Source organism: Conger conger, chromosome 2 (assembly GCF_963514075.1).
Source record: "Conger conger chromosome 2, fConCon1.1, whole genome shotgun sequence".
NCBI classification, from domain to species: Eukaryota; Metazoa; Chordata; class Actinopteri; order Anguilliformes; family Congridae; genus Conger; species Conger conger.
This window is the reverse complement of record NC_083761.1, coordinates 24185691-24196329: the sequence shown is the minus strand read 5'-3', so window position 1 is coordinate 24196329 and position 10639 is coordinate 24185691. Positions and strand designations below refer to the sequence as shown.

General features: G+C 44.1%; 1 protein-coding gene across 3 annotated transcripts; it reads left to right on the top strand.

Annotated features, from left to right (window-relative positions):
* Nucleotides 1-571: 571 nt before the first annotated feature.
* On the top strand, nucleotides 572-10390 carry LOC133114497 (zinc-binding protein A33-like). Of its 3 annotated transcripts, none has more exons than XM_061223969.1 (7): nucleotides 572-1216; nucleotides 3181-3276; nucleotides 3413-3643; nucleotides 6815-6837; nucleotides 6924-7042; nucleotides 7492-7569; nucleotides 8801-10390. In XM_061223969.1, exons 1-7 carry the CDS (start codon nucleotides 896-898, stop codon nucleotides 8977-8979), a joined length of 1047 nt encoding a protein of 348 aa, XP_061079953.1. In that variant the 5' UTR covers nucleotides 572-895; the 3' UTR covers nucleotides 8980-10390. The 3 variants fall into 3 exon arrangements, with proteins under 3 accessions (XP_061079953.1, XP_061079945.1, XP_061079962.1); XM_061223978.1 differs by adding an exon at nucleotides 2370-2457 and having other exon boundaries at nucleotides 1096-1216; nucleotides 7492-8938; XM_061223961.1 differs by having other exon boundaries at nucleotides 7492-8938.
* Nucleotides 10391-10639: the final 249 nt, after the last annotated feature.

Below are 10639 nucleotides of genomic sequence, written 5' to 3'. Positions count from 1 at the left end.
CTTGAAAGGCTAGCACCAATACAGCTCAAAGTATACTTTAAGGCTGGCCTTTAAGTCATCTGCTATACGATTGATTTAATTGGTTTTTTTGCATTCATTCCTTTTTATACAGTGTAATTTTCCTTGGTAACAGGAAATACGATTTGAAAGTGTTACAACTCTCAGTTCTGTGTATTATCATTACTATAGTATCTGTGTATCATATTAAAATAACATTTCTTTTGCGACAACAGTACTTTGTAACACGTAGGTGGGGGGACCTTGCCTTCTCTGCACTTTGAAAATCCACATACAAATCCACATACTAACAAATATGGTACTTTTCACGGCAAGGGTCATATTTGGAACCAATGATTGAAGATTCTATGAGATTTTGACCAAATAGATCCGGAAACCTTGCCAATCCTGCATTCAGGAACAGACCCCAGGCAACACTGCTTGTGTGCCTTTTCTGGATCTGCTGTTAAATACCGCCATCTAGTGGCCTGGTGGGAGACTGAAAAGAGATAAAGAAACAAACTCACAGCTTTAACACGTGGTCAGTCTGTACCTCACCAGCTTCCTGATCAAGGTCTGTCCATACTGCATTTACTGTACAGCACCCTGTGAATCCCTCTACAGCAGTCAGTTCAGGCACATTATCATTTCTATATGAGAGAGGATAAACACAGTCAAGAATATCATACAGGCTGAAAACAACAAGGCTGATCAGCAGGTTTCTTCCGATTCTGAAGAACATACAATAGGGTGTGTCCTGTCCTGTTCAGCAAAAGTGAAAGTAAAAATATCAGACTGAGATACAGAGTCTGTGAAATGGTTGCTAAAAGTTTGATTCTTGAGGCTCTGTTGCTCTGTATGTTGTGATATTTTTAAAGAGCCTGTTATCCTGAAATGCATGCACAGCTTCTGTAGAGTGTGTGTGCAGCAGTACTGGAAAGAGAAGAGCTCTCGAGAGTGTCCCATCTGCAGGAGAAAGTCCTCTGTGGAAGTGCCTCCCGTAAACCTGGCCTTAAGAAGCATTGTGGAGTCGTTCTCAAAGCAGAAGAGTGAGAGTGAAATGGCCGACAAGAGTGACACTCACTGTAGTCTTCATGGGGAGAAACTTCTCTTATTCTGTGAACACGACAAAGAGCCTCTGTGTGTCATCTGTCAGACTTCAAAAAGACACAGAAATCACACGGTCTGTCCAGTGGAAGAAGCCGTAGTGGAGCTGAAGGTATTCTATTTTATATGTCCTCTATTTCATTTTCTCAAGGCACAATTAAATATGAGTAAATTATCTCTGTGTAAAACATTCAGGTCTGACAGTCAGCCCTGGTATGTGGTCTTGTAAATACATTCAATGGAAGAGGTAGCACTGTATCTGAAAGTCTTGTTTACAACCATCAAAACAATACATTAAGAGTAAAATGTAGGCATTTTTAAGTCTTGACTGACAGTTGTGCTTGGGGAACGGTCATAGTGAATATGACTCGAAACAGGAAACACTGAAATATATAATGCAATTGTAGCAATAATGTGTGAAATTAGATGTACTAACACATCTAATCTACCACAATTAGAGACCTTGTCGCAAGCATAATAAAAGGTCAAGACCAAGTAAAACTACGATACTGTATATATATATGTATACTGTTATATATTTAATATAGTGTCGTGTTGTTAATATACAGTACATACTGTTATAGAGAACTTAGAAACAACCAGTAAGTGCAGAAATCCACAATGGTAACCAGTGGAGACAAGCTCTCAAAAAGGATGTGTTAATATACAACCCACGTATTGTATTATAATTTTTTTAAACATGTTTGGTTTCAGTTCAAAGTTACTCTTTTTGTGTTACAAATATACAATTTAGATTTTTTACAGTCAAACCAATTTTATAAATGCTTCACCATTTCTTAGACTCCTATAAATATGAAGTACAACCCGGGAAAATAGTAGTTATGTAATCCTATATCCTGAAAATCTTGACTGGTTTAATTGTATTGAAATTGTATTGAAATTGTATTGAAATCCCCTTGTGGAGCTAGATCAGGCAGACAACTCGAGAAGTGCCGCCCACTCACATGATGCTTACGTCAGCAAGCTGTCACAAGATGGCATAACAGATGATGTCAGTTGATGTCAAATTAAATAAAACTGTCATACATTTATCTGTAAATGTTTAGACAAATATGAATGTTTACTGATAAAAGTACGACAGTTTCATGTCACAAATCCTGACATCTTCTGTTATGCAATCTTCTGACGGCTCTTATGTCATGTCTATGCCAGTGTTATGCCACATTTAAGGCGAGGGGTTCAAGTAAAGTGTTACCCTTACGTCTACTGGGAGGGGAAATAAACAACCAACCTTTCCTGTTCAGGCCCTTGCTCATTCTGCTGCTCCTCTGCCATGCTGTGCTGCTGCTAGCTGTTGCTGCCTTGCTGGAATTGACCTGCCCTGGAGATCATGTAAGAGCTGTCCTGCTGCCTGGCTCTTTCTGCTACATTGTTTGTTTTAGCATGCTGTCGCTCCTATGCTGCTGTAGATAATATGACCTGCCTCTGCTGAATTTGCTAGCTGCATTTGCTTTAATTATCCTGCTTAGCCCTGGATCATGCCTTCAGCATCCACCTGTGGGCTCTGCTTCTCAAGTTCCCCAGGAGGGGGGGTGGCAGTTGCTCGCTATTGTTATGGCTGTAACAGGGAGTGATGAGAGGCAGGGACTTGACGCCAAAGTTTGCGTTCACATTAAACCTCAATTAATATTCCTTAATTCATTGTGAGTTGTCTGCTTAATTAACATAACATGTGTTGATGTGCAAGAAGTATGTTTCACTTCGCATTTTACTTGTGTTTTAACAGGGCTATTTTCCATAGTACAATACATTACATTACATTACATTACAAGGCATTACAAGGCATCAAACACAAGCACAAGTGTGAAGAGGACCTGAGAGGACAGTACAGTTCCGAGTCTGAGTGTAACCATACAATAGGAACCCTTGAAGAATACATCAACTTCCAAACTAGCATACCACAGTTGGCAGCAAGAATACCCCGAGTACAACAATACAATAATACATTTCCCACATACTTAAAAAGTTACACTGAGCTTCACCTGTACTGCAGCAGGAGTATTACTGTGTCATTTGTGTCTTTCTGTAAGTGGAAATGGGTTTTCTTCACTCCAGGAGGAAATCAAGCCTGAATTTAATCTTATTAAAGAAAAACTGAAGAGCTTTACTGAGGCTGAACAAGAATGCATGAAAACAGCAGAACATATCAGGGTGAGTAAAATCACTTTTAGGATACTTTTAGGCTACGCAAAATGTTGCATGTGACAGGCATAACAAACACTGGCTGTCATACATAAATACAAAACATAGATAGATTCAGGATTAACATAGTGCGTTTGAATTGCAGAGTCAATCCCAGCACACGGAAAAACAGATAAAGGCAGAGTTTAAGAAGCTCCACCAGTTCCTGCGAGAGGAAGAGGAGGCCAGACTAGCTGCACTGAAGAAGGAGGAGGAGGAGAAGAGTCAGATTATTAAGGAGAAGATAGAAAACATCACAAGACACGTCTCCACCCTTACAGACAAAATTACAGTTATAGAGAAGGCCATGGACACAGAAGACACCTCCTTTTTAAAGGTAGGAGATTGATTTACTGTCATTAAAACTCAACAAACAGACATTGCAGTATTGTCATTAAAACTCAACAAACAGACATTGCAGTATGCTGGTTTGTGGTTTTTCTTCACTATTTGCCTGCATTCCAAAGTTACATTGTTCTGCACCAATGTAGCAGTAGCCTACTAAAGAGGTTGTCAGAAGCAAGATTGAAAATCTGTGACAGTGTTGGGCAGTGTGCAGGAGGTCATAGAGACACATCTGTTGGTTCATTTATTCATTCATTATCCTAACCCGCTTATCCTGAATAGGGTCGCAGGGGGGCTGGAACCTATCCCAGCATACATTGGGCGAAAGGCAGGAATACACCCTGGACAGGTCGCCAGTCCATCGCAGGGCACACACACCATTCACTTACACACTCATACCTACAGGCAATTTCGACTCGCCAATCAGCCTAACCTGCATGTCTTTGGACTGTGGGAGCAAACCCACGCAAACACGGGGAGAACATGCCCCGGCCCCGGCCGACAGGGATTCGAACCCAGGACCTCCTTGCTGCGAGGCGGCAGTGCTACCCACTGCACCATCCGTGCCGACACACCTGCTTGTTTTAAAATATAATTTCTGTCAAAAACATTTTTTATAGAATCCATGTAGTTTAAATTATTTAATGGATTTACACTCAGTTATCACTTTATTAGGTAGACCTGGACACCACCTTATGAATGTAAATATTTAATCAGCCTGTCATATGGCAGCAACTCCATGAATAAACACATGCAGACGTGGTCAAGAGGTCAAGAGGTTCAGTTTGTCAGACCAAATGTCAGAATGGGGAAGAAATGTGACTGTGGAATGATTGTTGTTGCCAGGGTGGTCTAAATATCTCAGAAACTGAATTTTCATGCACAACAGTCTTTGGAGTTTGCAGAGAATGGTGCAAAAAACAAAAAAACATTCACCAGTTCTGCGGTCAGAAGCTGCCCTCATCACTCACTGGGATAGGTGTCACAGGATCTGCACGTGCATGGTTTTCCTCCTACCTCTCTGGTCATTCCTACCAGGTGACCAGTCTCAGACCCCCACCCCCTACAAACTGAGTCCTACAGGGCTCAGTCCTTGGTCCTCTCCTCTTCTCTCTATACACCATTTCTCTTGGTTCTGTTATCTCTACCCATGGCTTTACTTACCATTCTTACGCCGATGACACTCAACTCTTCCTTTCCTTCCCCCCCAATACCCAGGTGACCACACAGATCTCTGCCTGCTTGGCTGATATCTCTGCATGGATGACTTCCCACCACCTGAAGCTTAACCTAGCCAAGACTGAGCTTCTCTACATCCCTGCTAAATCTTCTCCGACAATTGACCTCTCACTGATTGTTGAAGACTTTGTAGTGTCCTCCTCCATATAGCCAAGAATCTTGGGGTGACTCATCCTCTCTCCACATGTATCCTCCACTGCCAGAACCTGCAGGTTCTTTCTCTACAATATACATTGTATCTGTCATCTCCTGAGGGAGAAAGTCACCCAGCTCCTAGTCCAGGCACTTGTTATTTCCCGCCTGGATTACTGCAACTCCCTCCTAGCCGGTCTACCAGCTTGTGCCATCAAGCCCCTCCAGCTGGTCCAGAATGGTACAGCCTGCCTGATCACCAGTCAGCCCAGGTTGGCTCATGTCACCCCACTCCTCATTGGCCTCCACTGGCTTCCTATTGCCGCACGCATCTGATTCAAGGCCCTGGGGGTTGGCATTTCAGGCTGCAAAGGGGACTGCCCCACCTTACATCCAATCCTTAATCACTCCCTACTCCCCAGCTAGACCACTCCGGTCTGCCAGCTCTGGCCGCCTAATGGCTCCCTCACTACGAGCACCTGGCGGTCGAGCTGCACGTATATGCCTGTTTTCTGTTCTGGTTCCTCAGTGGTGGAATGATTTGCCTACCACTGTCAGGACAGCAGAATCCCTCCCCCTATTTCGACACAGACTAAAAACACACCTTTTCAAACTGTACCTTAGTCCTCTCCCTCCTGATCCCCCCCCTTTCCAATGTTCCTCTTGTCTAACCCAAAAAAAAAAAAAACAACTTGCACTTACGATGACTGTATTTTTTGTTTAGAACAGCACTTCATGTGTATTTCACTAGTTATGGATGTGATGCTTTCACTTGTGGAAGAACCTATGCACTTGTAAGTCACTTTGGATTAAAAACATCTGCCAAATGGCTAAAATGTAAAATGTAAAGGTCAGGGGAGAAGGGCCAGACTGGTCAAAGCTGACAGGAAGCTGACAGGAATGCAAGTAACCACATATTACAACAGTGGTATGGAGAAGAGTATTTCTGAACAGACAAACCTCTGTGTCAAACCTCTAAAGTGGATAGGCTACAGCAGCAGCAGGAAAATAAGTCGGGAAATAAGTAGGAAATACCTAATATAGTGCTCACTGAGTGTACATGCATTACACTTTTGTGTGTGACTCAATAGAATTTCAATTGAAAAACAACTGCAGAGTATGAAATTTACTGAATTATTTATTTATTTCACCACAGATCTGTCTTTGACAATTCTTTCCTCAATAACGGAACAGACACTGAACACAGACGACATACAGACCTGACACAAAGTTTAAGACAGACTGCCTGTTCACACTACCAATTTGCAGTCAATTGATTCAGAGTTGCTTCCCTGTTTTGCCTGCCATCTGAAACCAATGCACAGAAATCACATCACAATTACACCAGGAGCAGGCACTCCACAGTCCTGTCTTTGGCCACTCTTTCCTCTATTATAGTTATTTCTCTGTACCTTAACTACAGATTTTGACGTTACTTCCTGCCATGGTAGCCAAAATAATGGACATTATAATGGCATTTTAGTACACTAACGTGAGCATGCTGGGAAGTTCATTGTGTAACTCAGAAACCGCACCTGTGTGGAAGCTCCTGCTTTCAATACATTTTGTGTCCCTCATTTACTCAAGTGTTTATTACTCAACTTAATTTTGGCAATCATCTGAACAATACAGTACCTTCATTCATGTGTGCTTACAGTTAACATCTACATCAGTTTCATTAGCATTTTTCTGTGTGTTTCTAGCTTATTGTTACCTGTCTCTCATAATTAACAAACATTTATACATGCCTACATCTTATCAATGATGCTGTTATGTTTTTTTGTTTTTTCAGAACTACAATAACATCAAGGAAAGGTATGTAGACTCTCACCTCATTTCATGTTGTCTGTTGAAGACACTTCAATCTCCAAAGCTTGACTGAGTCCTGCTTGTCATTACAGAGCCCAGTGCACACTGCAGGGCCCAGAGCTGCTCTCAGGGGCACTGATAGATGTGGCCAAACACCTGGGCAACCTGAAGTTCAGAGTCTGGGAGAAGATGCTGGGGATGGTGCAGTACAGTGAGTATCTGGGGCAGATGGTGAAATCATGTTTTTGCAATTATTTAATGAACAAATACAACTGAAGAAACAAGCAGTATAGTGAAATGGTGCAAAAGATAAACAGTACAGTACCCAGTCTTAGATCCCTCCAAGTTTAGGAAGATCACATTGGCTGCACTGCACTGCTCTCAATTGAACATCAGAACACAAGGATTTGGCATAATGTACAATTCTTAATTGTAGTGTGAATTGTGTACATTGAATTTGCAATGATGTGTTCATTTATTAATTCATTTTCATAAAGCAAATATGTTTTCTATTAAAAATGTAAATCAGTATAACTGCAATATATTTGAATAAAGAACTATTTTTTACAATGTCCTGTGTATGTGACCTAATTTGAATAGAGTATTTGAAATGCAGCTCTTGTTTCAGCATTTTAAATGTCTGTCTTCATGATATTTCAGCTCCTGTGATGCTGGACCCCAACACTGCAGTCCCCTGGCTCTTTCTCTCTGATGATCTGACCACTGTGAGAAACACAGGTACATACCAGAAATATCCTGACAACCCAGAGAGGTTTAACCCCTGTGTGTCTGTGCTGGGATCTGAGGGATTTACCTCAGGGAAACACAGCTGGGAGGTGGAGGTTGGGAACAAACATGCCTGGGATATAGGAGTGGTGAACGAATCCATCAACAGGAAGGGAGGCATAACATGCAGCCCAAAGAGAGGATTCTGGGTCTTAATGCTGAGGAATGGTGATGATTATCATGCAGCTGGAGTTACTGCCCTCACACTGAAGAGGAAACCCCAGAGCATCAGAGTGGAGCTGGACTATGACAGGGGGGAGGTGTCCTTCTTCGACTCCAGTGACCTGTCACTCATCTACACTTTCACAGACACATTTACTGAGAGAGTGTTCCCATTCTTCTCTCCCTATTTGAGAGAAGAAGGTAAGAATGAGGGACCCCTGCAAATATGCCCAGTGAAAGTTTCCATAACAGTGACATCATCCCAGTAAAGGTGTATGTTGAAAAAGAACAAACAAGAGATGTTGTATTTCGAAGTAATTTGGCTGTTTGGCTGTTTGTAATGGGCCTCAGCATGCCTGGTTGTTAATCTGAACTGGGGTAGACTTGCTGGAGATGTGAATTGAGGGGGGCAGCTGATGATCTACCAAATGCGAGGCAGACACACACACACACACACACACACACACACACACACACACAAACGTAACAATGACCATTTGCTCAATATAATCTGCCTCAGTGTGTATGAATGTTGATTTGGGATTGATCTGCTGAAGATGTGGAAGGACAAAGGGGGATGTTTTAATTGTCTGTCAGAAGGGAGCAGACACGCATACAATGACCATTTGGTTACCTGCCACCATCTTGGTTAATTTTGTTCTGTGAAAGGGGTATAAAGCTGGTGTTGAACAATGCTGTATTATAAACACAAATTCAGAACTCCGCTTCTAACCCCCGGAAACTTTTCTCTATTTTCTCCTCTCTCCTCAACGCACCGCCTCCTCCTCCTCAGTCCTCCTTCGCTGCTGATGACTTTGCTGATTTCTTCGATGAGAAGGTCACAGTCATCCGCTGATCCTTTACGACCACCGCCCCCCTTACTGTGCCCTTCCCCCCCTCTAGGCCCATCCCTTCCTTTTCCACTTTCTCCCCCCTTACAGACTCTGATGTTTCTCAACTCCTGCTCTGCCACCGCCCTACAACCTGTGCCCTTGACCCTATCCCCTCTTCTCTTCTCCAGACTATCACACCAGACATTCTCCCATTTGTCACCTCCCTTGTCAACTCCTCCCTGTCTTCCGGCTGTTTTCCGGCATCCTTCAAGAGGGCCCACATCACTCCGCTGCTAAAAAAGCCTGCTCTGGATCCCTCCATCATCCAGAACTACCGCCCGGTATCTCTTCTTCCTTTCCTTTCTAAAACTATAGAACGAGCCGCTTCTACTCAACTTTCTTCTTTCTTTTCTAACAACAACCTGCTAGACCCCCGTCAGTCTGGCTTCAGATCGGGCCACTCGACAGAGACTGCGCTCCTCTCCGTCAATGAGTCACTCCATGCCGCACGAGCAGCCTCCCTCTCCTCTGTCCTCATTCTTCTAGATCTCTCTGCTGCCTTCGACACTGTGGATCACTCCATCCTCCTGTCTGCCCTGTCAGCAACGGGCACCTGTGGCACAGCCCTGGACTGGATTGAGTCCTACCTCTCTGGTCGCTCCTTCCAGGTTGCCTGGGCTGGTTCGGTATCGACACCTCGGCCCCTCGCCACAGGAGTTCCCCAGGGCTCAGTCCTTGGCCCGCTTCTTTTTTCTCTTTACACTCGCTCCCTTGGCCCTGTGATCACTGCACATGGGCTATCCTACCACTGCTACGCGGACGACACCCAACTCTTCGTCTCGTTCCCGCCGTCTGGGACATCCAGAGCTGGATGGACAACCACCATCTAAAGCTCAACCCAGGCAAGACTGAAATGATATTCATCCCTGCTAATACCTCTCCCCATCTGGATCTCTCCATTTCCCTCGGGGATACCACACTCACGCCATCACCCAGTGCACGGAACCTCGGCGTGGTGATGGACAGCAGACTGTCCCTTTCCGAGAACATTGCGGCGGTGACCCGGTCTTGCAGGTTCTTCCTATACAACATACGGAGAATCCGCCCCTTTCTCACCCCCTACTCGACCCAGCTCCTGGTCCAAGTGATGGTTCTGTCCCGCCTGGACTACTGCAATTCCCTCTTGGCTGGCCTCCCAGCGTCCGCCATCAGACCCCTCCAACTCATCCAGAATGCAGCAGCTCGTCTGGTCTTCAACCTTCCCAAATACTCACACGTCACCCCCCTGCTTACTTCCCTCCACTGGCTGCCTGTCATGGCTCGCATCAAATTCAAAACATTGGTGCTAGCCTTCCAAGCAGTTAAAGGGTCTTCCCCAGCTTATCTACAAAAAGTCATCAGACCCTACACCCCTGCCAGACCTCTTCGTTCAGCCTCCACAGGCCGCTTGGCACCTCCCCCTCTCCGATCCTCCACCTCACGCTCACGACTACTGTCTGTTCTGGCTCCACGGTGGTGGAACAAACTCCCCGTTGAGGTCAGAACTGTAGAATCTCTCCCCACCTTCAAGCGCAAGCTGAAGACACACCTCTTCAAGCAGCACCTCTCCCCACCCCTCCCTACCTCCCTGTGAACCTTAATTGTTGTCTCTGTGACTTGCTTTGTGTATCGGTATTTTTAGTTGGCTAGGTAAGCAGTGTTTGGATAATTAACTTTGGTCACTTTTGCTCTGTTTGTTTGTTTCTTTGTTCCAAAAAAAAATAAATAAATAAAAATAATATTGGCCCTCGTCCTTATCTTTGTTGTACAGGTAGCAGTTGAAATTGTACTTCCCTCTAGGGTCTTTCAGCGCACTTATCCCTGGTTATGGGTATGCACTTTGTTGTACGTCGCTCTGGATAAGAGCGTCTGCCAAATGCCAATAATGTAATGTAATGTAAATGATCTGCCTGCTTTTACCCAGTTTCATGCTGCAAAGGAGACTATATTTCCTTATTAATATAAATTGTGAGTGATCTAAACTTAGG